General features: G+C 41.8%; 1 protein-coding gene across 1 annotated transcript in view; it reads left to right on the forward strand.

The window, feature by feature from the left end:
* ltbp1 (latent transforming growth factor beta binding protein 1) overlaps positions 1–27,500 on the forward strand; it is a gene marked incomplete at its 3' end in the record, with an annotated part of 120,011 nt that overhangs the window by 77,982 nt on the left and 14,529 nt on the right. The window contains exons 16-28 of the mRNA XM_080016376.1: positions 1,052–1,177; positions 1,882–2,007; positions 3,908–4,033; positions 5,777–5,896; positions 6,980–7,099; positions 8,495–8,617; positions 11,487–11,612; positions 12,190–12,318; positions 16,459–16,587; positions 22,615–22,752; positions 25,115–25,282; positions 26,097–26,186; positions 26,906–27,034. Coding sequence (XP_079872502.1) covers positions 1,052–1,177; positions 1,882–2,007; positions 3,908–4,033; positions 5,777–5,896; positions 6,980–7,099; positions 8,495–8,617; positions 11,487–11,612; positions 12,190–12,318; positions 16,459–16,587; positions 22,615–22,752; positions 25,115–25,282; positions 26,097–26,186; positions 26,906–27,034 — 1,650 coding nt within the window. The remainder of the gene's footprint in view (positions 1–1,051; positions 1,178–1,881; positions 2,008–3,907; positions 4,034–5,776; positions 5,897–6,979; positions 7,100–8,494; positions 8,618–11,486; positions 11,613–12,189; positions 12,319–16,458; positions 16,588–22,614; positions 22,753–25,114; positions 25,283–26,096; positions 26,187–26,905; positions 27,035–27,500) is intronic.

A 27,500-nucleotide genomic window follows, 5' to 3' on the forward strand; every position in this document is an offset into this window, starting at 1 on the left:
TAATTTTCCAAACTACAAAAAGTCAATGTCAACATGTGACGCCACATATTGAAGCATTGAGCTTCTCGCACCGTGCCAAATGAAAGGGGAAAAACAACTCATCTCATATGTGTCTGTGTGCATATTTTCAACAAACATACATTTTTGTAAAGTATGGCTACTTCTTTTAAGTACGCAGCCATTGGAAAAATATGGTTGATTTTATTTTGTGTGGTCCAGCAATTTGAAGTGCTGAGTGTCTGAATATGAATGGGAAAATGTAACTTTAGTACGGAAACCTGTTCATGAAAATATATATTATGCGTATATAATATATCATTAATGCATTCATCACGCATTGTCTACTAAAGGACATTTATCAACCTTTTCTCCAATAACAAGGAAGTTTTACCTCCGAAGAAATTATTTTCTTTGTTACCTCTTTCTGCTATGTATAGTTGGAAGGCAAAATAAACAAAAAAAAGCCATATCCCACTTTTTTACTGCCACTACACATAGTTAAGCGACTCCTTACAAAGCTTTAGAGTTGAACTCGAGCTGATCTTTCAAGCTGTGGACTGCTGATAAAGCACCTCTTCCCTGATAGTCATCCTCACGTCGTCCTCCTTGCATTCTTGAAAAAAAAAAAAAGTTTAAATAAGAAACTGCACCACGAGGAAAATTCTCCCCCCATTTCCCAGTGTTTGTCAGTCGTGCATGAATTTCTAAGCAGATGCCAGTGTCACGGCGTCTTCCATCATTCAGCAGTGTAAATAGAAGCTGACCTCTTTTTTTTAAGTCGGGCGGATTGACGTGCCTGGGGGAATGATTAGTTCCCGTTGACGTTAGAGGTAAGTAAGTCGTAATAAAAAAAACAAAAAAAAAACAAACTCAACTCTCTCAACCCTCCTCTATGTGGTTGGAACAGCCCCTCGTTGCTGGCGAAACTGATGAGTAAGAAAAAAATCCAACATACCGTCTGATGAAAAACGTCTGTCAAACACCAAGCTTAATTTGTGTCCGCACAAATAACATAACATACTCCCTCTCCTTCTCTCCTTCTCCCATCAAGAGGTGGATGAGTGTCACGTCAACCCCCATATCTGCGGCCACGGGCTCTGCTACAACCTGGCGGAGGGCTATACCTGCCACTGCGACATGGGCTACAGGCTGGACCACGCCCTCAACACCTGTGTAGGTGAGATGGCCCAAATTTTCACTCACCAAGTGGAACCAGAGTTGATTTATGCGCTGATACGTTGTTTAATTTGCCTATCTACACTCCATTGAGTGGAATAAAGTGGTCATAGCCAACCTGCGATGGCCTGCTTTGCTAAAAAAGCTTTCCTCATGCAGAGTAAAGGTCAACTGAGGTGAACTCCAATATTGCAAACAGCTTTATTTCCAGTGCCACATTTGATTGTTGGAAGGAGCGGAAAGATCATGACAGAGTCTAAACAGAGAGGAGTCTGAGCACCAGTGTGCTGAGTTTTCGTGTTTAGCTTTCGATGGAAATTCCACCTGGTTCGTCTCCTCGTAGAGATTAAGTTGCTTAGCTACAGTTTAAAAAATAAATCACTTGAACTCCTCTTACTGCGACAGTCAGTGACAGCCGCAAAACATGAACACAGACCACACGGTGATGATTTTAAATGCATTTATTTTTTAATCTCACCATTATCGCGGGTCACTTCTCACCTCACAGCTGCCCGTCACACCACGTTGCCCCCTTTTGTAGACTCCCCTAAAAACAGCTCATAGCGTGTTGTTTTTGTCAATGGCATGTATGACTTTTTATCCCCGATATCCACACAATTTGATATTTTCACACCCTGACTTTTGTTGTGTGTGTGTGTGTGTGTGTGTGTGTGTGTGTGTTTGTGTGTGTGTGTGCTCGCACAGATGTTGACGAGTGCTTGGAAAGCCCGTCGCTGTGCTTTCGGGGTCGCTGTAGAAACACCCCCGGGAGCTTCCTGTGCGTCTGCCAGCTCGGCTTCATGACGGATGAAGAGGGAACCAGTTGCATCGGTAAACACACACACACACACACACACACACACACACAGGCAATTTCCAGTTTGATGTCAGGCCGCAGACTTTGGTCACAGTTGTTCCAAGTGCCAGCGAAAACCTTGATTCCTCTTCTCAGTTTAAATTTCCTATGCTTAAGAGGGAAGATCATTGAACTTATCTCCTGCTGCAAAATTGTAAAACTAAAATGCGTGTGTGTGTGTGTGTTTCCTCCGAAAATTCAGAAAATTCATGCATAAATATTACGGAATTATGTTGTGTGTGCTCACCTTACACATACACAGACACACACAAACTTCCACACTGTGTTTTTCATACTTACTCTATACCTTTATATGATCTATATACTGTGGAATTGTTTACATGTACCGTCACATCTTTGCACGACTCTGTACCAATTACAGTAATTTGAAATTGCTGCAACTGATTTTAATTTGCCCACTGATTTTTTACTTACTAATTAGTCATGTATTACTTGTTTTAACTAACTTTTAACCTTATTTGACTTACAAATTTTCCTTCAGTCATTTTTTCTATTGTTCTCTCTTACCGTACGTTGTTAAGCATGTCAGTGTTTTATTGCAAATTTGATACTTTCTCTACTGTTTTGCTTATGTAAGAACTTTAAACTTACCGCCAACACACCCAGCATTTCCCTTTGTCACGAACTGATTCGGCACGACTGTCGGAATTTAAAATATTTCATTTGAAAAACCTTACATTGGAATCTAAAATGTTTTAGCCACAGAGCCATTTTTTTTTGCCGTTCAAACACGGCAAATGATCATAAATCCCAACATACAGTAAGTGTCTTCATAAAGTCCAAATGCTCCATCCAGCAGCTGGATCTAAACTTGCCCATTTTCCCCCCCGACACTTTAATGGGATCTGCTTCAGCGTTCCTAGTTTAGTATCCCGAGATGCTTGCCGAACAGAATTAAAAATCTATGTCTGGGCCACCACCACCTCCACCACTTCCCCACATCAGGATATAAATACGAGCCACTCTGTGATTATGTGGTTTCCTGGCGATGCGACGCGGGTCTCCTCACCCACCCAAACGACACAGAGGAACGGCGGCGAGGGCAAGCGGTCGCTCCTGATTATTTCCCCATAACGGCAACGAAAATCCGAGCTGCCGCGGCGGAGGTTGAAATATGAGGTTTTTATTTATGGCTTTTAAAAAAAAATTTTTTTTTATTTTTTTAAGGGTTTTATATTCATGTGCACATGTAGGCGAGTTGTTCATTATTAAGACGAGCACAAAAAGCCTCCCCGGGAGAAGAACTATTCAGATATTTTTTATGGAAAAGTATTCCAGGGGCATTGTTGCGCTGCAGTGGAAAAAGTCGATGGAAGGAAACCTCCGGTGTGCTTTTTCTTTCATTTTTTGTTTTCCAACTTTTGACCTTGCCCGCGTCAAAAGAACATCAAGCCGCCGTTTCGATAAAACATTCAGCTGTTCCGAAAGGAGTGAAGCTGACAAAATGTTTACTTTCTTATCGCACCGGTATCGCACCAAATCACAATGATGAATCTGGAAACGTTAAATAAAGTGTCAGCAGCTGACTGCGTGCTGCGGGTTATATCAGACAGATGCGGCAGTGTGTGTTTTTGGCGGTTGCCGTGGAAACGGACATGTTGTGTTTGCACAAAGCAACATTTTCATGTGTATGGAATTTCTTTCTCTCTCTCCCTCCACTTCTGCCTTGTTTTTTTGTCCAATCCCCTCGACAGCCATTCACCTCCGCTCTCCCGTGGTCTTCCTGCTTCCCTCCTTACTTGTTCCCCATGAGCCCCTCATTCCTCCTCCTTTTATTCCGTATCTCTATATCCCTTTGTCTGACGCTTTTGACACTTTTCTCTTATTCCGACCTGCCCGTCGCCCCCTCTCCAGACCTGGACGAGTGTCAGTCGCCCGGCGTGTGTCCCGAGGGAGAGATCTGCTTCAACACTGCCGGCTCTTTCTTCTGCCGCAACTGCCAGAGCGGCTTCAGGCCAAACCCGGCCGGAGTCTGCGAAGGTACGACCTCCCAAACACACGCTTTAGTGCACGAGAAGGGAAAGGGCTAGGGCTGCCTCCCGACGAGCCGAATCATCAGTCGGAAACCTGCCTGTCAACTGAGATTCTTCAAGTGGAGCAGCCGTTTGTTTTTGTTTTTTTTCAGTCAGTGTGCATTACAATAACAGGGTAAAACAGATAGAAGCTTACCAAATGCACAGCATTCCTAAATATATTTTTATATGTGTGAATTGAACACGACTCTCCGTGCACCCCGATCGCAGAGAGCAATACCGATCGCCGTGCCCTGTTCCTCCAAATTAAACAACTAAAAACAGTGTGGGGATGGGGCAAGGAGGAACGGGGCACGACTCGTAGACTCGTTAAGATTAACTTCCGCGCATAACGCATGGAGAGGGGTGATCGGGGTGAGAGTCACAGAGAAAGTGTCCCCATTACGCACGGTTCCGTTCCATACGTGCTTGTTTAGCTCCAAAAGGAGACCTAAATTAAAATAACCTCCATATAAAATAAAAATGCTGTTTTGGCGTGGGAATGGCACGCGCTTCGTCGGTACCATTGGAGAGGGAGAAAGGTGCGCAAAATGTGCCCCCACCCCCGAGATGGCCCCTTAGGCGGCCGCCTATCTTGCCTATAGGAAGAGCCGGCCCTGCCACCCCCCCCGCCAAATAGTCCAATATTTATATTGAACGGCCGAATCCGATTAGACTGAGAAAAGTCTGAGTCCAAAAGGATTCTGTTAGCTAATTAAAATGTGGACCAGCCACACAGACACAGATAATTACTAAGTGAAACGTCCCGATGCTGCTCTGGTGGACACTGGCAGCCATGGAATGATTGGGGGGACAAACTGTTTCCTATCCTTCAATCTACAGTATTTTACTTCTTCATGCACTGGATGTTTGCCTCCAACCAATTTTGGATCTCAATAAGTGCTGACCAATAAACTGTATTTTCATCGTCATAGCGATATGAACATGCGCGATGAGCACGTTGCAAAAGACTGAAACCTGCCTGAAACGCGATGAATCATAAAAATCATTTTATTTACACGTGCCATGCATTCACACTTAGCATGAGAACATTCCACCTATCAGATGGAGCCGAAATATACTGTATGTCCAACTATCACAATCCAACTTTTGTAGCCAAAATTTGCCAAATTGAAGATGTAAACTTGAATTCACTAAAACCTTAAAAATAAAATGCGATTATCAAACCTAAAGCTTAGCAATTTAAATATTTTATCTTTTTTTATCTCCAAAATTTATTGGAATCGGAAACGAGATTCAATAAGAACCGGATTCGACTAGCGGAATCGGAAACGATAAAATTGAAGCAATACCCCACCCTAGTATTCATGTGCAGTTTGTTCAATAAAAGCGATTATTTAATTATTCAATAATGTATTTCATTTCTTAATTCAGCATGCATAGGCTATTCAATGTTAGCGGTCTAGTTTAGCAGTGTACCTATTAAAGCAGACAGACAGAGGAACTGTGTAGCTAATATGCACACTTCAATATTTGTGTATTTATCGCAAGTCATATCGTCATCGCAATATTGAACAATGTGATCGCACGCGGCAGATTTTCCTCATATCGTGCAGGCCTCATCTCAGTCCGCATTAGAGGCAGGACAACTCAGAGGTGTGTGACTGATCCCAGCTCAGTTTAGGGAATGCAGTCGATGCGCCTGTGATGCTATTTTGTCTTCTTCTTTTATTTATTTATTTTTTTCCAGATATCGACGAGTGTCTGAATAGGACCGTGTGTCCCTCCGGCATCTGTTATAACCTGCAAGGGTCTTATGAATGCGGCTCCTGCGCTCAGGGATTCCACGGACAGGGAGGCCAGTGTGTAGGTACGAGCTGCACCCTGTGTTTGTGCATTGATGTGCCTGAGTCCATCTTGTGTGCTGCGGCGTGTGGGGATGATTGTGCAGCTCACTTACCCGTAGAATGCGCTTATTCTTTGTTTTCACCAGTTGCACTCCGAACTGAGTGTCGTTGTATCGTTTTAAATATCATTTGCATCTTAGAAGGAAGACTCGACTTTCTTGACTCCTTACAGGACTTCCTGTGTGGTTTTCCTTGTCCAACATTACGTTTATTTCTAGAATATTCTTTGCTCCTTCTTAAATGTACGACCTGCGAAACCCTTTGAGAGTCACACACATACTTACACGTCACTTTACCTAATTAGTAGAATGGCCTTGAACTGCAGACTGTGTACTATTCAATATACCGTAAATGATATTCCCTATTAAATGCATCATTCTTGGAACAGGCAATCTCCCATCACAGCGTCGTGCATGAGGTTAAACACAGAGCGCAACCCAAGAAACGGTTGTTATTTTCTTAATAATACACCTTGAAGCCCGTGACACGGTTTCCAAAAAGCGGCAAGCACGGGCAGGAAGTGTGGCCCTTTACCCCAAACCACAGGTGTACCCTCCTCCTTCCCACTCAGAGGGTGTAGGCTGCTCCATATTCCATGTCGCGGTCGGCCGTGAGGGTTTGAGTGAACACACACACACACACACACACACACACACACACACACACACACACACACACACACACACTGCGCAAGTGATGCCAAACCACACTGAGGTGGGGGTAGAGTAAGTAGGGTGGTGGTGGCAAGAGGAAATTATTAGGCCATGCAACAGAGTCACATCAGCTTTTATAGGAGCAATAACCCAAGATGCAGATGTCTGACACGGCCAAACTCAATGAAATGCTACAGTAGGACACTGGGATCATTATAAGGACATTTAGAGTCCTCATGATCTAAAAGGCTTAAATGCAGGTTTAAAATAGACGTTTTATTAACTTACCGTTAATGTAGCAACGCCTGACTTACCCTCATGATTCAAAGACATTATAATGCTGTTTTAAATCCACATAATGCCAACTAATCTTGTTCCTTCCCCCGTCCCCAGATATTGATGAATGCCTGGACCCTGTGACCTGCGCCAACGGAAGATGCAGAAACTACGAGGGATCCTTCACCTGCACGTGCAGCGTTGGATTCCAGCTGCTCTACGAAGACTCTTGTCAAGGCAAAAAAAGATTTTGGTGTTTCTCTCTCTATGCACCATGTATACTTTTCAGTCATTTTGACCTGACGTTAAATTAAGGTCACAGAAAAACAAAAATGGCATGTGCCTTTGACATCTGACAATTTTGCAGGGATGATGTCATCACTGTTGGACTTGAAATCCTTCCACACGGCGTCTTTGGGGCATGATGAATTTTCTGCTGGTGGATTTCTGCTGGTCAGCAAAATGCTGTAAACAAAAACAGCCTATTAGCTGCAAAAAAAAAAAAAGTAATAATAAGCTTTTGCCTATATCAACGAAACCACAAACACATAACCACTCATCTGTGTGCGGGAGTCATGTGTGAGTGACATAATTAATGACTTTAGTTCGAAGCCCTGGAAAAATGGTTTTTTTTCCTCACCGACTTTCTTCCAATGGATCATTTAATCCACTCCAATCGAAACCACACACCAGGGAAAGGCCTCAGTGCCTCGGTGTATAATCATTTCAGGCCTCGAATGAGGCTGTGCTCCCTTTCCAGAGCCACCATGCCCACCCCCCTGGGCTGTACACTATTGCTAAACAACAGAACATTTTCAATTTCAATAGGTACCCCCAAAGATTTTTTCTTTTTTTTTTCTTTTTTTAAACATTAATTTTTAATTACTCAATGCTGCCACTCGGCAGCGTTGGTATATGTCAATATATTATGGATTAATCACAATTCACCGCTCCGATAACTCTTGCTGTGTTCATCTGAGCTGTTGAGCCCCGAGCATTTAATAAGCAAGTTTCTAGCACTTTTGGACCATGCAAATCAATCATTCCACAGCTGCTTAGAGATAATAATAAGATATTATAACTGCTTGTTCCCAATTCTGCTGAAACATGTTTAGTGGAAACTGATGTTCAGTTTTTTTAACAGCAGCAGCCCACATCAAAACAATAGGCAATAATAATAAAGGAATAATAAAAACAACATTTAACATTTGGCACTATACAATAAACCCAGAAATAACCTAATAACATCGAATAGAATATGCGGTGAAATAAAATATATCTAAATTTGCAAAATTGGAAAAAACGTCCAATAAATCTAAAAATAAACAAAGGAATTTTGATCTCTACAATAAACCAAAAAATTGACAAAGAAAATAGAAAATGTGGCAATATAAAATAAATAAAACATTAGGAATTTGACACTATACAATATACTGAAAATTCAAAAATAGAAAATAAAGTAAATCTAAAAAATAACCTCTCTTATCAACAATTCACATTTTGTCCATAATAGGACATTGTGCAAGTTTGCATTTAAAACGTATCCATATACTGTGTGTGCCAGGGTGGAAAACAAAATGGTTATAGCTATATAACTATATGTATACTATATATATATAATATTGATTTCAGATGTGGACGAGTGTCAGGATGAGCGGGTTTGCACCCGGGGCCACTGCCAGAACACCGAGGGCTCCTTCATCTGTAACTGTGGCCCTGGATTTAGGGCCTCGCCTGCTGGGGATCAGTGTGACGGTACTATTCACACACACACACACACACACACACACACACACACACACACACACACACACACACACACACACACACACACACACACACACACACACACACACACACACATATCAGTATTACAACACACTCCTTCTCACATATTATTCTGCACCAGTTCCCTTGTGGTTCTGTTGTGATAGTGTGTTGTGAAAATGACTGCTATAGATCTTATTTTGCCTTCTCTACATATTCTCATACCTTTCAGAAAGTAGACCCCTTCATTTTTGCACTTTTCCTATATACCAGCCTTCATTTAAAATGTGCTTAGTCACCGAGCTACACAAAATAACATATGACTAAATTAAAGTGGCTTATTTTTTCAACAAATAAAAGTGGAAAAAAGAAATATCCATTTAATTTTGAGAGAAGGGCACTTGGAAGGTTGGGTGACTGGTTGATGAATGGCTTTCAGCCATTTGCATTCAGTTTGCCTCACTGGCTGTAACTCAAGCAAACTGGCCAGCGGCTAATTTACTGTAATCTTCACATGAAAGATTATTTTCCGTTTAGGTGGTTTCTAAATGGAAATGCATTGCGTTATTGCATTTACACTTTATTACAAATGACAAGCATCTCTCTGGTCGTCTCCTAAATTGATTTTGGTAAATGGATATAATTGATATTATGTTATCCTTATTTCGTGCTCCACTGTAATGTTGTTAAATATTATTCATGGTAAAATCCAACATTAAACTGTGGTGTGGCAGGGTCAAATAACAATGTCAACTGAACTGTGACAAGCACGTTGCAGCACCATTTCAATTCCCAAATTTCAGTTCTTGTCCATATGCGATAAATTGGCTTACAGCAACGTGTCATCATAATTTATTATCACCGATGTAAATGGAAAGTTATACAAAACAATCTGTCAAACTCTTGAATTTGACTGAAGATGCCCAGTTGAGATGCAAACACAATAAGGAAAAGAAAAGTCGAACATATAGAGTAATAATATGTTATACTTTAATACTAATCGTAATTATAAAGAATAAAGACATTCCAGATATGCAGTGAAAATGCAGTGAACCCTCTAATCCATTAACAGCAACAACAACCAGCACCAAGATACATTCCTGCATTCCACACTGCATACTGTATGATCACTACAAGAGAATGTTGTACAATCAGACAGAATATAGAATTGAGCTTCTTCCACAATATTTTCAACAAATAGATTTTTACAAATAACAACTGCTAAATAACTATCCTCTCAAGATTGTGCAACAAAAGGTGATGCCACATTTTTCAGTTGTTTTATAGCTTGGTTCTATGGAATTCTAAAGCAAAAGTTTCCTAAATCCTTTATATTAGTTTTCTCTCTAAAAGAAAGAAATGCTTGTCTTTGGTTTCCAGATAAATTAAAGGATACTCTTTTGCAAAATGTATTTTTTTCAGAGACGGAGACAGAAATCGAAAAGAGTGGAATAAATAAGGATTACATTTGATTATGCTTTTGTGATCACCGTTGGACAAATATAAATTAAGTTTTCTATTTGACTGGAACTGCAATATTATCCAATGTCTGAACGGTTTTGAGTCCGGTAGAGTCTTTGGATTGGACTCAAGAGTAAAGTCCCAGATCTCAATTCCCGATTTATGTGCCACAACCCTGAGTAGAGCTGATGTTGATGAGTACACTTGGTCAAATTGGCTATTTTAGGCCGTTTTAAGACCAAAACCTGACTTATTCATTTTGTGTGGCTTAGGATGCATGTTAATGGCTTATGGCAGAGCAATGAAAATAAATAAATAAATAAAATAAAATAACGCTATTGAGTGCAAGTCCAAAAGAGATTTTAAAATAAAGTGAAATTAAATATGTGTACACATACTGCAATATGTAATATGCAATGATCAGGAGCAGCAAGTGGTATGTTGTGTGCTACAGTGTGGTATAATGTGCTGGTATATAATATGAATGCACATTCATTGACAAGTTACTTTTAAATAACAACTTTCTGTTTTCTTTATTTATATTTATGTCACCAGCCAGATGTCAAGGTTGGCCTGATAAACAACAGGAAACGTGTTCGATGTATTTTGGTCTTTTTATGACTCCCACTAAATCCTGACGGAAGACATCGGCAGTAATTAAAAAACGAAATTCGACTTGCGGTCCCCAGAGCGACGCACGCACATCCCCTCAAAGGGCCCAAATATAGCCCACTCCATGTATTTATGTGGGTCTGTGTGTTTGTTTGTGTGTCTTTACTAGTGTGTTTGTGGATTTGGGTTTGTTAGTTAGTGTGTGAGTTTGGTGCTGAAAGGCCTGTGTGATGCCATTCTGCGTTATAGAAATTTACAAATACACACAAATATAAATATAAATACTGATTAAAAATAAATTGATAATAAGGTAACAGGACTGTGTTAGAAATGTAGTAAAGTAAAACGTAATAAAGTACATATTTGCTGAGATTTAGTGGAGTACAAGTGGAAAGTCTCTGAAATTGAATTATATCAAGTAAGTACAGATTCTTACGATAAAAGATACTTGAGTACAGTTACTTTCTTCTGTCAACAGATTCAGTGAGAACCTCTGCAAATGACATTATCATCAGCCTTCATGTCTTCATTTTAATAGCTGTTACTTTATCTGAAGCGTTTCGAAAAATCCTCACTGAAAATTCACTATTGATTTGGGATTGATGATGGTGACTTTCTGTACTGCAATGCACCAAGTCTTACCAGGGCAAATTACTTGCATATGTACCTGGCCCTATAAAGAGATTCCGATTTAAAAGTTGAAACCGGAAAATCCAGATATTTCAAATGGGTTTTTCATCCTGAGCTTGACATCGGTGCTTGAACTGGATTTATGTCCTTTCAGACGTGGATGAGTGTGTGGAGCGTTCCCGAGCCTGCGTTGGTGTGGGGCGCTGCGTCAACAACATGGGCTCCTACTCCTGCTCCTGCCCAGCAGGCTTCCAGCAGATCAATGCCACCAGTTGTTTGGGTGAGTTTGGGGAGTTACACTAAATTTGTATTACTTATGGACTTCTATTATCGCATTCATATAATCATTACTCAATCCTTTACACTAGACCTTGGTGATAAGTTAGTGTTATCAGTTATTATCTTTAAGTGGTGTTGCCATGAAATTAAAATATTGTGATTTTATACTGTATATGTGCGAATTATCTATATATCTATACAGTATATATTTATATACACATATATAATTGCGTAAGTTCATATTATGACTGATATTTATTTTACATTGTATTTGTATTTTCTGCCAAACACAAAATGTATATATTTAAATAGATAAACAGATACAAACACAAGCACAAAAACAGATAAAATGTTATAAAACATCTTAAGAAAATGCCAGCTGAAAACAAATTCAAACAAGCATTTGAACAACAAACAAAAACAAAGATAGAGCGTCATGAAAGGGAAAAGGATAAAAGTAGTCATAAGATTTGGCTGATCTGATGGCAGTTGTCTCTCTCGCTCTCGCTCTCTCTCTGTCTCTCTGTCTCTCTGTCTCTCTGTCTGTCTCTCTCTCTCTCTCTCTCTCCTCCTTATAGATGTGGATGAGTGTCTGGACGACCCGGAGCTGTGTTCCCCCCACGGGGAATGTCTGAACACCGACGGCTCCTACCAGTGCATCTGTGAGCGAGGCTTCAGCCTCAACTCCAGCTCAAACTCCTGCCACGGTGAGAGGCGCCTTCAAGGAAACCAGGTCGCAAGCCAACACGCTTCTTCTACCAGTTTCCACTTCTATCAGCTTAGTGTAGAACTGCAATCCCAAAAGTTTATCTCTGAGTGGGAGTTACACAACACTGACGTCAACCAGAAAACCATGAAAACGTGAGACAACTAGACTTTAAAAAGTGAGGCATCTAACTATGGGATTCTTCCGAAATTTAAAGGTCAAACTTTATTCCCTGATGATTTTGGTTAATTTCTGAAAGAACTTGACTGGATAGAGATGAGTGTTGTAGAATGTTTAAAATATTCAAGATGATATATCCCGCACCACGAACACTGGTGGACAGAGTGACGCTCATAGCTGATAAAGAGGTTAAAACTGTTCAGGTTATAATGGTGCTTGTCAATAGAGCAAAGAGATAATTAGTCAGTAGTGTTTATCATCACAGTGTTATCATTTCCTCATGAAATTCACACACCATCATACTGTGATTAACAATTATATTATGATTTTTTTATATAATACACACTTATATACACTTGACTCTAAGATACATTTCCCCAAGAGGACATTAAAGTATATGTTTTTGTATGTCCACTTGTCAAGGTGAGATTCAATTCAATAGTGCAGCTATGTTTTACAGTAATACTAGCCTGAAGCTCTTTTTGGGGCTCGTAATGCAGCATTTTGTGTTTCTCCACCTTGCTTCATTCATGTTCACCATCTTTCAGCACCAAAAGCTCCTGACCTGAATTGACACAAAACCCCCAATTTCCCCCTCTTTTTACTTCAGTGTTCCAAGAACAAAGGTTTGGTCATATGATTTTTGTTTCAAAATATATACAGTTTTGAATTTATTTCAATACAAAACATGGTGAAGTACACACCTCAAGAAGAAGTCTCTCATAAGCTGCTTTCACACATGCACTAAAACCCTGAAATTTTCCAGACTTTACCCAGAGGAGCTGTATGTGTGAACGCAAATGTCCAAATCATTTGGACCAGACATTAACCGGACTTTACCCAGCCCGCACCCCAGTACAAAGTCTGTGTAATGTGAGATTGAGCGGCATGTGTGAACAGAGCAGGTGATTGTCCGGATCATTGACAGCAAGCGTGTGGCCATTACGCTTTCCTATTATGTCTTTCCACTCTTTCGTTTGTATTGCGGAAATGTGCAAAAACATGGTGTATCAACGCCCAAAAAAGACAAGTCGGTAGCCTCGTCTGTTATCTTGGGTGTGCTACGTCTGCAACTCTGCAATGTAATTTTGTCACGTCCTGCCTCCTGCACGCTCTACCCTGGCGCCGCCCCTTGTCTAAAGCAAACAGTAGTATTGGAGTATTTCCATTTGGTGTGAACGTGTCTGACATGGACAATCTCAGGTTGTGTTCTACATGTGTGAAAGGGTAACTCCGGACAATGTCTGGGTAATCAGGTCCTTTCATGTGTGAAAGCAGCTATAGATAGCAATAGTTACTACTTTCATACACACGCTTATTATGAAATTCACCCAGAAAAGGATGTAAAAACGCAGATGATGTTTTTCAACCAATATTATTTTCGACAACAGCATAGATTGAATGTGAACATAAATTTTATCTGTTTATTGTCTGTTGAACTCGGTGAGAGTCATCAGCCGACAGCAGTGTTTCCCCTTTTTGGCGTGTTATGGCGCTTCTGGAGGGTCCATTTTTCTTCCTCTATACCTCCTCCTTTCTCTCCTTCTCTACATCCCTCCGTTCTTTTTTTCAGCGCCTTGCTCCCCCTTTTCTACCTTGTTATTCCTGGAAGAATAAACCGTTTTTTAATTTCTTTCACATATGCTGTCGCTACATATATATTTTTTCTTTCTTACAGAAGCTCACTGGCCTCCCGTGCCAGTGCTGTTTTTAATGCTCTTTCCTGCCTTAGAAAGAAAAAGAGGAAGAGAAACAGAAAAAGAATCAAGAGAAATAGAAACAGAAGGAAGGAAGCCTTTGAGCTCAAAGTCTAGACGAGGAGGGATATTTGCTGCTCTGCTCTCTTCCTCGTGATTGGATATGCTTGTCTATTTTTGCTATTTGTGTGTATGTGTGTGCATGTGCAAGTGTAGTTATGAAATCTGCTTACGCACCACCTGTTTATTTCGGCCATTTGCATCATCCGCGACAATTACCGCCACCCAAGTTGATGTTTTCCGCTATAATCTGCAACATTCAATTTTCACCTTATATTTATTCATCCTTCATCCATCACAGAGGAAATATGGGCGGATGCCTGTGTGTGTATGTAAGGAAGATAATACAAGACTTCATTGTCGCAATAATCATAAGGAAATTTACCGCGTCAATATTTATCACAAATTCTTCTTAGAATTAGCAATTCCATATTTACTTATACAGGACTTAAGTCCATCATATTGAACTACAGGGAGCGAACAATTAATTTTTTTTCCTTTATCCACTATCCTGTGAATTGTCTGTCTCTACCTGTCCAAGAGGGTCGGCTTGTGCCAACCAAACCTATTGCTGATGCAAGCTGTGATGGTTCCTGGGACTGTGCCCCAATGGACCTGCAATTTATATGCCGACAGTTTGGTCTCTTTGCAACTCGGGCACATGTTTCTTTTAAAAAAATAAAATAACATTTCAAAGTACTAATTGCCAGAATGCTTTCATAGCTTACACATACTGCTAATTGTCAATGAACCTAATGTGACTCAGCACTGCCGCTGCATTTATAATTGTAATTTTGTTACTTAAAAGTTGAACTCCTTTTTTTTTTTTTACTTTGTCCTTCTCATGAAGGGTACAGTAGACTAAAACCCTTAGTTTCTCAAATTATTTCAGACCTCCTATTGTGAGAAATTCCATGTCACATTATTGCATAATTTTATGCGACATTAATGTACTTTAAACATTTTCATTTTCATGACAGTGCTACACCGCTGAAAGATGCCAAGTGATAATGTTGAATTGTTGCCCAGCCCTGGTGACCATTACCCTGAATGAAGAGGGCCAGATGGCTCACCAGGGTGGAATTACCAAGGAAAGAAATGTGATTTCGATTGGTTCAAGGATAGAAACAGGACCCGGCCTTGATAGTCCCAGAAGGTAAAGGGGAGCTGTAGACTGAAGATTATATTTAATCCAGGAGCGAGCAGTCCATAAAGCCCTCGGAGAAATCGGAGAACTGTGTTTTCATGCATTGTCTGTGTATGTGCAAGTGTTAATACTGTATATAGGCATTGTGTGTGTGTGTGTGTGTGTGTGTGTGTGTGTGTGTGTGTGTGTGTGTGTGTGTGTGTGTGTGTGTGTGTGTGTGTGTGTGTGTGTGTGTGTGTGTGTGTGTGTTGCTCATAGTGTATATGTGAGTATGATATCTCCCTCACTTTCTTAAAAAAAACAACCTCAATCTTCCTCAAAATGGTGCAAAAAAGGAACTCCTAGTTGGAATGTGCCAAAACAGTCAACTTAAACACAACCATAAAACTTACTATTTAGATATTGGTTGTAGCAGTTGTTATGTTTTCTTGATTGCCATCACTTATGTCTGCCTGAAAAATACACCAGAATCTGTTGATATTTACTCATTCCAGCCAAAAGAACAGCTTGTGCTTAATTTATCCTTTTTCCATATACTGGCGCGTCAACTTCTATTGTTATGTATTGACAGTGAAGTTTCCAGTTTTTGTCATAGAAAAACTGGAGAATAGTGAACAGCACATTTGGGTCTTGAGGCTGTTGAGGCAGAAGTGAAGAAGTGCAGCGTTAAATCTGAAAACAAGTCTAGTTCAGTCTAAAAACCAGGCATTGGAGAGAAAAAAAATCGATTCACTTAAGAGTTTTAGTTTTAGGTTGTGGTCCATTTGAACCTTTTGTAATCCTGTTGAATAAGAGCATGTAAGTTGTATTTGTTGTATTTTTACGATGAGTGCAACAATGATGTGTGCGTTCTCTTTGGAACAATTTGTAATTTGTTTTCCACGATTTTGAGTAAACTGCATCTTAATCTCAATACTTGGATACGTTTTTGGCATAGAGAGAGAAGGTCTGCTCGTTCCACTAAAACCCCTCTTTTCCCCACAAGGGTATTTGCAGATGGAAACGTACAGGATAAACGAGAATTGCCCAACGTAGTCTTTCTTTCTGTTTCTAAAAGATGTCAACGAGTGTGCGCTGAACGAGACGCTGTGCGGCCCAAGCGGCTTCTGTGACAACAGGATGGGAACCTACCGATGCCTATGCGACCAGGGATACCAGGAGTCCCAGGACGGCCTCGGCTGTGTGGGTAGGTCCAAGTGAGATGGAATAAGATAAGATAAGATGGCAATTTGGGGATCCACTCGCTGGATATTGGGGCTGTTACAGCGGCTGAAATACAAATGATCAGAAAAACGAACCAGGAGCCAGAAAGTCCATGAAGCCTCCTGGGAAATAGGAGACCTGTCCAGATACGGGTTGTGTGTGTGTGCATGAAAGCCTGTACCTACTTGGACATATATTGCATTTATTGAAATTATTTGATTTATCAAGTACCCAAGCAAGAGTTGAAATCATCTGCAGTGCCATTCACACTCCTCAATCTTTTTACACCTAAGAATAATATAACATTGACAAGATTCGAAAGCTCTAAAAAACAAACCAAGCAACTTTTTATTCTGATAGAGTTCTGCTGCAGTTAGGACTTAACAGCACCTTATCAACAGTTTGTATCGAATCATGGTCAAGCTATCTCCTCCCAAAAAATTCTCCCAAACACTTTCACGGTTGTCTTGTTTAATTCAAAGGCTTTACCAATGATTTCCAAATCGACGCCAGCAATATTTCCACAGTTGATGCAAACGATTCTCAAGAGTAAATGGACTGAACATGAGTTATAGTGTGGGTTCAACTTGAGACAAGCTGATAGGATGTTTAATGTAACCAAGAGCTTTCTGTCCCTGTTGGTGCACCTCCCATCCTCCACATCCCGAGAAAAAAAAGATGGTTGCACTGTCCCGGAAGCTTGATTGATGACACCATTTATTTTTATTAAATTAGAAGGTGCGCTCCGTGCATCTTTGTGATGTTCTATACGTTTCCAGATGCGGGTGGCCCACCCACCCACTTCCAATCCTGGGATTGGAGAGCTCATTGGAGCCTTCAGAGACTGAGATCTTTCTGTCCAACACGCAGAATACATTGCTATGTGCACAAAGACACAGGGGCAATCACACACACACACACACACACACACACACACACTTATCCCAAAAGGGACAAACTCAGAGGCATTCATTTTTTTTTTTTTAATTTGGAAAAAAGTACAATACAAAATGACAGTTTACTGTTTAAAGTTTTTTTCTTTACTTTTTTTTATAACTCTTGGACAGTCCAACAGTACCCACATTTACGCCCTCCCCAATTCCGGAGGCATTAATCTTAATCACCGTTGAAAACTTTGTGTAGGACGAGCTTCTGTTGGCCTCTCCCCATTGGAAAGAGAGCTATTGGATACTAATTGGGGGTCTTTCTGTAATAGATTACAGACTTTTTCTCTCTCTCTCTCTCTCTCTCTCTCTCTCTCTCTCTCTCTCTCTCTCTCTCTCTCTCTCTCTCTCTCTCTCTCTCTCTCTCTCTCTCTCTCTCTCTCTCTCTCTCTCTCTCTCTATATATAGATAGATAGATAGATAGATAGATAGATAGATAGATAGATAGATAGATAGATAGATAGATAGATAGATATAGATATATATCTATATATATACACACACAGTAGTAGTCACTTCCAGAGGGCAGCCTGAACATGATGGGGCCAGGCAGATCTTTCTTGTAATGATATCCCCCTCGATGACGTAATTTCGCACTGGCGTCTGGGAACGCCCCCAGGCTGCATTTGTGGAAAGGCAGTTGCAATGCTATATCTGTCCACCGGGGATGCAGTGTATCAATACGTAAAGCAACTCGCGTATGCGGGATAATCTTGCATTTGTTTCATGAAAAATGTTTTGGAGCGGAACATATTATAATTTTTCTGTATATTTTATACATCTCTGATTTTAAAGAACGAATGAATAAATCACTGCTTTTATCTATTGTAGATGTATTTAATTGAATGAAACACTGTGCGAAACCGCGCGTAACAGGGACACCTTGTCAGTTACTCCCAAATGTTGAAAGGTATGGGCTTCGTGTACCTCCCTGCCCTAACCCTGCTCCTCCATCTGGGCAAAGAGCACTTCGCTGTGGATCTATTCATCCATCAATCCCATCCTATCTGATCCGGAACCCGTGCCACTGCGCGGCTCAGACAATTAAAGTTTATTTCTAAAAGCCCTTAAGACGGACCGAGGAACCGCACCTCACACCTTAGATTAGATATTTTCCATCTAAATGTATTCTACCAAAAATAATTGTGAAATATCGCAACAAATTGAATCGCAATACTTAATGTATTGCAGTACATGGTTGCCCATGTACTGTATGTACAGACAGCAATCAGCCACAACATTAAAACCATTGACAGGTGAAGTGAATAACATTGCTCATCTTGTTCCAATGGCACCTGTCAAGGGGTGGGATGTATCAGGCAGCAAGTGAACAGTCAGTTCTTGAAGTTGATGTGTTGGAAGCAGTAAAAATGGGCAAGCGTAAGGATCTGAGCAACTTTAATTACCAAATTAAGTACCAAATTGTGATGGCTAGACGACTGGGTCAGAGCATCTCCAAAACAGCGGAACTTTTGCGGTGTTGAGGACAACCAAGAACTGGTGACAGGGTCATGGGTGCCGATGGGCTCATTGACGCACGTGGGGAGTGAAGTCTAGCCCGTCTGGTCCGGGTTAATGCTGCTATGATAGAAAGGTGTCAGAACACACAGCTTGCTGTGTATGGGGCTGTGTAGCCGCAGACCGAGTGTCCATGCAGACCCCTGTCCGCCGCCAAAAGCGCCTACAATGGGCACGTGAGCGTCAGAACTGGACCATGGAGCAATGGAAGAACGCGGCCTGGTTTTCTTCTACATTATGTGGATGGCCGCGGTTAGGGTCCGATCTGATCGAGCATCTCTGGGATGTGTTGGTACAACAAGCCCGATCCATGGGGGCCCCGCCTCGCAACTGTCAGAACTTAAGGATCTGCTGCTAACGTCTTGGTGCCCGATACCACAGGACACCTTCAGGGGTCTTGCGGAGTCCATGCCTCGGGTCAAAAAGTAATTTAATTATGAAATGAAAATGTCTTAGACATCCAGAGCTCAGCCACAAAGGGGTAGATAGATCCCACAAGCTTTCTCGACCTTTTGTTGGGCGCTTCATGAAATGGGTTTCTGTGGCTGAGCGTGAACATAAGCCCAAGATCATCACACGCAACGCCAAGCGTCGACGGGTCTTGTGAAGCTCGCCGCCATTGGATTCTGGAATGAATCACATTTCACCGTCTGGGAGTCCGACAATCAAATCTGGGTTTGGCGAATGCCAAGAGAACGCATTGTGGAGTAAAGTTTGGTGAAGGAGGAATAATGTTGTCAAGCGGTTTTGCATGGCTCAGGCTAGGCCCCTTGCTTTTAGTGAAGGGAACGCAAGAGCATGCAATGACATTTCAGACAATTATTTTCTTCCAACTTTGTGGCAACAGTTTGGGGAAGGCTGTTTTGTGTTTTAGCATGACATTGCCCGTGTGCAGAAGGCCCATACATAAATGGTTTGTCGAGATCAGTGGGGAAGAATTTCACTGGCCTGCACAGAGCTCTGACCTCAACTTTGGGATGAATTGGAACGCCGACTGTGAGCCACGCCTCATCGGCGAACATCACTGCCCAACCTCACTAAGGCTCCTGTGGCTGAATGGAAGAAAATCCCTGCAGCAACATTCCAATATCTAGTGGAAAGCCTTCCCAGAAGAGTGGAGGATGTAACAGCAGCAATGGGGAAGCCAATTTCAAATAAATGCCCATGATTTTTGGAATGAGATGTTCCACGAGCAGGTGGCCACATCGTTTACGCCATGTAGTGTAATGTGTCAAACTATGGGCTTCACTTGCGTGAAAGGTGTTTCGGCCGTGTTGTTTCTTATGTCTATAGTCCCATGCACTCATAGTACACTCACATACCCTTCCCATCTGTACTTTGGCAAAGCGATGGTGGGTCCCACCCCACTTGGTAACAGCCAGCTGCCTCTTCTCCCCTGCCAGCCTCCCATTCCACTCTGCTGTGGCTAGCCCAGATGGACTCACTTACATGGAAATGCGCACAGACACATGCGCACACACACACACACACACACACACACACACACACACACACACACACACACACACGCAAACAACTCCCAGTATACCGAAAGGCATAAAAACCAACAGCAGTGATGCTCTGCTTGTTCCTGGGTGCATCAAACCTTGTTTTCTACCCATGTCTATCTGCCCTCTCTTTTCATCTCAGCCCTTCTGTCCCATCTGTCTCACCCCACTCTCCCCCTTTTCTCTCTGCCTCTCTCTCTCTCTCTTTCTCTCTCTCCCTCTCTCTCTCTCTGATGCTCTTTTCTTCTCCCATGCTCATTGCCTCTTACTTTCTCTCCTACATTTCTGACATGTCTGTCCTTGTCTTTAGTTTCTCGCCTTCTGCCACACCTCCAATTTATTCCTCCTTTCTTTATTTTATTATTTATTCCTTTTCCTCTCTGGCTGTCTTTCCTCTTTTCTTTTAGGGTTAAGACTAGGCAGATAGACAAAGAAAGAAAGGCTAAAAATGAGACATAATCTGCTGCTCTCTCTCATCAACGTTCTTTCCCCTTTCATTTTCTGTTTTTGCTTTGTGTTTGTATATTTGACTGTTGTTGTTGTTTTAAGGACTGGGCAGGGGTCTGGGTGTCAGACAATATCAGTGCATCTGTTTCCTGTCGCAGCAAAGAATAAATAAAGCCCATTCCTCAACTGCAGGGACTATTCATGAGATCCGCAATCGTTCCATCTTGTGGCTGTTCTTCCTCTTCTGGCTGGCTATGACCTCCAAGTCGGATCAAAATTCTCAGGCCAGAATAAACTCTACCATGGTGCCATTCGCATTATCGTTGATTTGTAGCAACCATTTTAATAGAGATTCAAGCCTTGGCCGTTTGTGTTGCCCACTGCTGTCGACCGAGAAAGCCACGCCGCCTCCATCAAGTCGAAGCAAAGGAACAGTTGACATGTATCATGTGTTAACGATCATAGATCATTATATGTCCTGTGTATGTCTGAGAAAGCTCAAAGGAAGTTGTGTACCTCGTTGTGCAACTACATCAATAGTTCTCCTGCCAGCCTGTTTTCCCAATACGACTATTTTCCCTCGCTCTGACATGTGAACAGCCTCCGTTCTGTGGGCCAGCAGAGATCCACAGAGCCGCAGGCCAGATGTGGCCAGACGGTTTCATCGCTTCAACAGGATGAAATCCAAAAGGAGGAGGACTACTTTGCGGTAGTCCTTTCCACCACTACTGGAAAGACCCTAAAATATACAGTATATCACCTCTTAAGTGGCCAAACAATCTATTTTCCATTGTGACTCTGGCTGCTGGCAGGTTTGTGGAACACCCACTTTCTCTCTCCCTCGCTCCCTCTCTCTCTCTCTCTCTCTCTCTCTCTCTCTCTCTCTCTCGCTCTCTCTCGCTCTCTTTCTTTCTCTCTCTCTCTCTCTCTCTCTCTCTGTCTCTCTCTCTCTCTCACTCTCTCTCTCTGTCTCTCTCCCTCTCTGTCTCTCTCTCTCTCCCTGTTGGCCCATTATCACTTTCTAGCTCATTAAGAAGCTGGCCTCATCCACAGGGCTGCAGACCGATGGATAGCATGTGGGGAGAATATGAAGTCGTTCGTTGGGGGCAGTAATTGGAAAGCCCTTGGTTGTCCTTTCGCATTTTTATCCATTTTCTTTATCTAGTTTCTGGTGAAACTTGCACAAGTTTCATCAATTCCGTCTAAGTTGCTATTGATATTTTTTTCAAACAACTGCTATTTGCCATTGGGAATGTCATTCTATAACATAAAGTTAAAAAGCGAAAAATGTAAGCTGGATGTCAAGCTGGACACAGGGGGTCAAAAGGATTGGCTGGATGTACTGAGTCAATTAAAGATATCATTGTGCAGTGCATACCTGTAGTTTTGTCTCAAACTTTTTTTTTGTCTTAAACGCTCCTGGGTCTGTGTGTGGAACAGGCAACATCATGTCACGATGGCAACGGGAAACCAAGATGGATGTAGCTCTTCCTGCTAAGAGGCTAATGACGTTCATTAATGCGAGCCACTAGCCAACATGTTTCCCCTATCCATCTCTCTCTCTCTCTCTCTCCCTCCCTCTGTCTGCGACAGATGTAAACGAGTGTGAGCTGCTGAGCGATGTGTGCGGTGAGGCGCAGTGTGAGAACGTGGAGAGCTCCTTCCTCTGCATGTGTCTGGACGGCCGTGAGTTCGACCCCATGACCGCCAAGTGCAGCCCCACACCCACAGGTGACTTCACGCTTACATTCCACACATGCAAATCAGTCATTCAACAGGAGCGGGGGCTGCATTGACATACGGACATACATATAAGAAAACATTTCTATTACTTTATTGACAGCTGATGCTGCAGCCGAAAATGGTTTCCTTCAGCGAGGACGAAGCGAAAGTCTGTAAATTGCATCATGCATTTTGAAATGATAAATAGGCATTGGCATCCTGGGGATAATGCTACCCACATCTCAACATTTGTGAAAGAAACAATAAACCAGCAGTTGGTGCAGATCAGAACATTGTTATGTTGTACATTTGTTCTTTGTTACAGCATAACAAGTGACGTAGAGGAACATGATTTAGCTAAACATAATTATTGGCACCACCTTCTCTCTACTCGCTGTTCAGTTCTTACATCCCAGTTCCTAGATTTAAGAACCGCCTCATTAACATCTGCAAATCATCTCAGTAATGTAACTCGGGTCTGTGATCATTGCCAAAAGTGAGAAATGTAGACATTTTTTATTTATTTCAAATAAGGTTGGATCCATGGAAAGTTCTGTGAGTGCTGCTGTTAAAATATTGACCGGTGGTGAGCAATTTCAGGTTGAGAAGGTGAAAGTCCTGCCGTGTTTCTGCTGCAGCCCGGCCCCCAGGCAGCTGATTTCATTCAGTTTTTTACCTTTCAGTTTCACGCTAAGAAATCGAAATGGATGTTTCTAAAATACTGGAGAAGGCTTTCAATTTCTGAACCTGAAAGTTCTACTTTTGATATTGACAGGCACCAGAGTGGGAACTCACATTAATATATGCTTGTATACTATTTTCTTTGAATCACTTTGTAAACTTGCCTTTGAGAAAGTACAAATAAAGCTCATTATTAGGAGCCAAGCATGGCTGAAAGAGTACCTAGGCTTCAAATTCCTCTGAATCAAATAGCAAAAGTTATGTTTACCTGCCGTTGAAGGCTGCCTCATTTAACCCTAAATAAAAAAAATGTTTCTGTTTATTAGACATAAACTAAAGCCTCTACTGTAGCTGTAGTTTATGTACCATTCGGACACAGGAGGACATATGAACGTTAATAAAAGACTCTTAAATGTCATCGTTGGCTGTCCTGTATCTTTTGTATTGATTTAAAAAGCCGCTGTTGTGTTTGGTAAACATAAACTGAGGCACCCAGAGGCAACCCAAGCTGCATTCACACAGCGTAACGCTTCAACTCTCCATAGAAACAATAGCTTGGAGAAGCTTGAACAAGAGGTGAAATGACAGTCATGCTTCTCAGGCTTCAGCTGGAATGCTGCTGAGAATGTAGTAAGTTACTTGTTTAGGAAATCAACTCCTTCGTGCAACAGCAGCAAACTTGTCATTGTTTAGCGTGTTTAAGTGAGGCAATGGCCATAATGTTCAGTGGTGAAGCAGACATTACATAATCACCGGGTGATTCTGGCACTGGGAATGCTAACAAGATCAACTCTTTTTTTTCATATCATTCAAAAAACAAGGCTTCCCCTGTCAGTGGAAGGACAGTTTGAGACAAGTATCTTTCTATCTGCAGTTAAGCTATAGCATTCACTGCACAGGACCCGAGTCTTTAGGGGAGAGCAAAAGTGTGTGTGTGTGTGTGTGTGTGTGTGTGTGTGTGTGTGTGTGTGTGTGTGTGTGTGTGTGTGTGTGTGTGTGTGTGTGTGTGTGTGTGTGTGTGTGTGTGTGTGTGTGTGTGTGTGTGTGCACGCGTCTCCAGGTACTATGGGAAACAGCTGTATGCTGTGGGGCCAGAGGCTGTGCAACATCCATCATGGGGCCTTTCTGCTCCACAGTCTCTAATTGGCACTTCACAGCCCTGTTTGGGAAATGTCAGCAGATAAATGCGGGAAGAGAGCGTGAGAGAGGGGGTTATGGGATGGAAGAGAGGAGAGGGAAGCCTAGAATTTACCTCACTCCATGCTGGAAATGTCAAATGGGAATGCTGGTCTCTGGGTAAGAACAGCAAAAGAAATACAAGCGTAATTCTGCCGTGACTCCCGGCAGCAGGAGGCCTCAAAGCCAAGTTTGTCATTGGAAGTATGTGAAGGTTGTCTTTCTTATTGGGATACACAATTTTGTATTATATAAAACATTTGACATTATGACATCTGAAAGGTTTGAGGAAATTGTATCTGAAAACCTTTCTGGCTTTGGTCTGCGATGCATTACATTGTCCTAAATGTAAAGTCCGACGTGAACAGCCTCATTCGTATTCTTTAAAATGTCTCAATAAACTGACCATCATGATGATAGCTTCTTCCAGCCTTATCTCTTTCCCCATCTTACCATTCCCTCCATGTCCCTCGCATTCTCCTCACCCGCTTGTCCCCACCCCTCCCCGTCCCAGAGCCCACACCCACGGTGGAGCGTAAGGACTGCTACTACCATCTGAACGACGAGAACCTGTGTGAGAGCGTGCTCACCAGCCACGTCACCCTGGAGGAGTGCTGCTGCACGCTGGGCGCCGGCTGGGGAGACAACTGCGAAGTGCACCCCTGTCCTGTCAACGACACCGGTGAGGAGATCACGGGAGGGATGATGAAGACTTCTGAATAGTATAATAATGATATCACAGTATAGTATAGTAGTAATAATAGTGTGTCTAATAGTTTTACAGATATGAATGCTACGCTTAAGAATTGACTACTCCTGCAGTTTTGCACTACTCCAACCCATCTCTGCCTCCATGGATCTGCTTTTATGTACATACGTGTGGCGGGAGGGGGGGGGGGGGGTTAATGTATTCCAGATTTTCTACGTGTCTATGAGCTCAGGGAGTACATAAAGCATATCCTCGCCCATAAATCCAGAGATCCATGTAAATTAATCACTACATATTTTATGGAGAGTGTTCCAGACTAAATTCCCAAATCACCCAAATGACGTTGACATGTCTCCAACTGTCAACTCCTTCCATAGGTCAAATGTGTCACTAATAAATATTAATATATTTTTTTTTAAATAAGGTATGTATTCCCTCCAGAACACAGTGTCTTCCTCAGGACAATGTTCCAGATATTTGTAATACATCAATTATAATGCTTAATTCATATTACAGAATGTCTCGTCGTCTGCAGCCAGTCTATCCAGCACACAGACTCTCAGGTTCAGAAAATGCAGTGGTCTCACATTGGAATTTTACCTTAAACTTAGCACGTTACCATAAACACTAACTAACTCATGTAGAGTTGATGTCAAATTTAAAGACATGTGTTCTAAAACTGTACAATACAAATAGAAATTAGGAGTCAATATTTTACCCAAACTCAAGCTTCAATTCCCCCGCCCATTCTGTTGTTTGAAATGTAACCCAGCGTCTCCATTTTCAGACCAGTTCAACCTGTTGTGTCCGTCTGGAAGAGGCTCCATTCCTAGTGGAGAATCTGAATTTGGGGTGCCCACCGCGGTCCGCTACAAAGGTAGGTTCCCCTCCAGCCTCATCCACTAACCTCTGCCTGCCTACAATATTTTACATTTCAATGATAGTATACTGTTGGTTTGTGTGTGTGCGTTGTGTGTGTGCAAACAGTTATACAGTCGTACCTCGACTTACGACTGTAATTCGTTCTTTAAGAACGGTGGTGTGTTAAAACAGTCGTATGTCGAAGCAATTTTGCCCATATGTACCACGCTCATTTTTTTCTATGATTTCCTTCTTAGTTTCAATGGGAGTCATTGCCCTTTTCTTTTTCCCATCATCCTTCTTCTTAGGACTCATCATGAAGGGTGAAAATAAACAAAATACACATCACAAACACAGTAAATATGAAAAAAATATGGATAAACCACGAACTATGTGCACACATGATGTAGGTCGCCCGCTGACTGACTGCTGACTGACTGCTGACTGGCCGCCGACGTGCCAACAGCAAATTTCCACGGTCGTATCTTGGAGCAGTTGGTCGCAAGTTGATACAAATTTTCGCGACTATCGCTTCTTGTATCTTGGATTAGTCGTATGTAGATGCAGTCGTACGTCGAGGTACCACTGTATAGACTGACTTTATTTATTTAATGATTGTTTTATAATCTTTGCTTTGTTATATGTTTGTATACATGCCTTGTTCTGCTTTGGCGGGGTAAGAATTTGTGCCAGTAAAGCAAATTTGAATTCATAAACTTGTTCACCCCCCCCCAGACGCAGATGAGTGCTCACTGTTCAATCAGAGGGTTTGTCAGGGAGGATTCTGCCAGAACACGGAGGGAAGCTATGAGTGCTACTGCAAGACGGGACACGACTACGATCCCGCCAGGCTGGAGTGCAGAGGTGTGTGTGTGTGTGTGTGTGTGTGTGTGTGTGTGTGTGTGTGTGTGTGTGTGTGTGTGTGTGTGTGTGTGTGTGTGTGTGTGTGTGTGTGTGTGTCAAAAATTTGGACAACCTGATTGATAAATTACTATTTTTACATTGATATGATGCTGACTACCCCTCAGGGCTTTTGATGTCATTCAAGAGGCTTGTTTTCAACCGTAGAGTGTACGTAGGTAACCATAAAGGTATCCACATGGGATTTAATCAACTTTTTTTTAATTGTTCTTTGATGATCAAAATATTCATTACGTGTGTTTGGAAACATGCAGTCAAGTGGCATCCATTTAAAATGCCTTATTCCTTATGAAAATTCAACCTTGGTTGTTTTACAATGGTGCCACACCTCACGTAAAGACACAGTATATAAAACAGATGGCAGTAGCAAGATGAAGATAATATACAATTGTCATGTAATTTCCCTGAT

The sequence above is a fragment of the Zeus faber genome, assembly GCF_960531495.2.
Source record: "Zeus faber genome assembly, chromosome: 16".
In the NCBI taxonomy this organism is placed as follows: domain Eukaryota; kingdom Metazoa; phylum Chordata; class Actinopteri; order Zeiformes; family Zeidae; genus Zeus; species Zeus faber.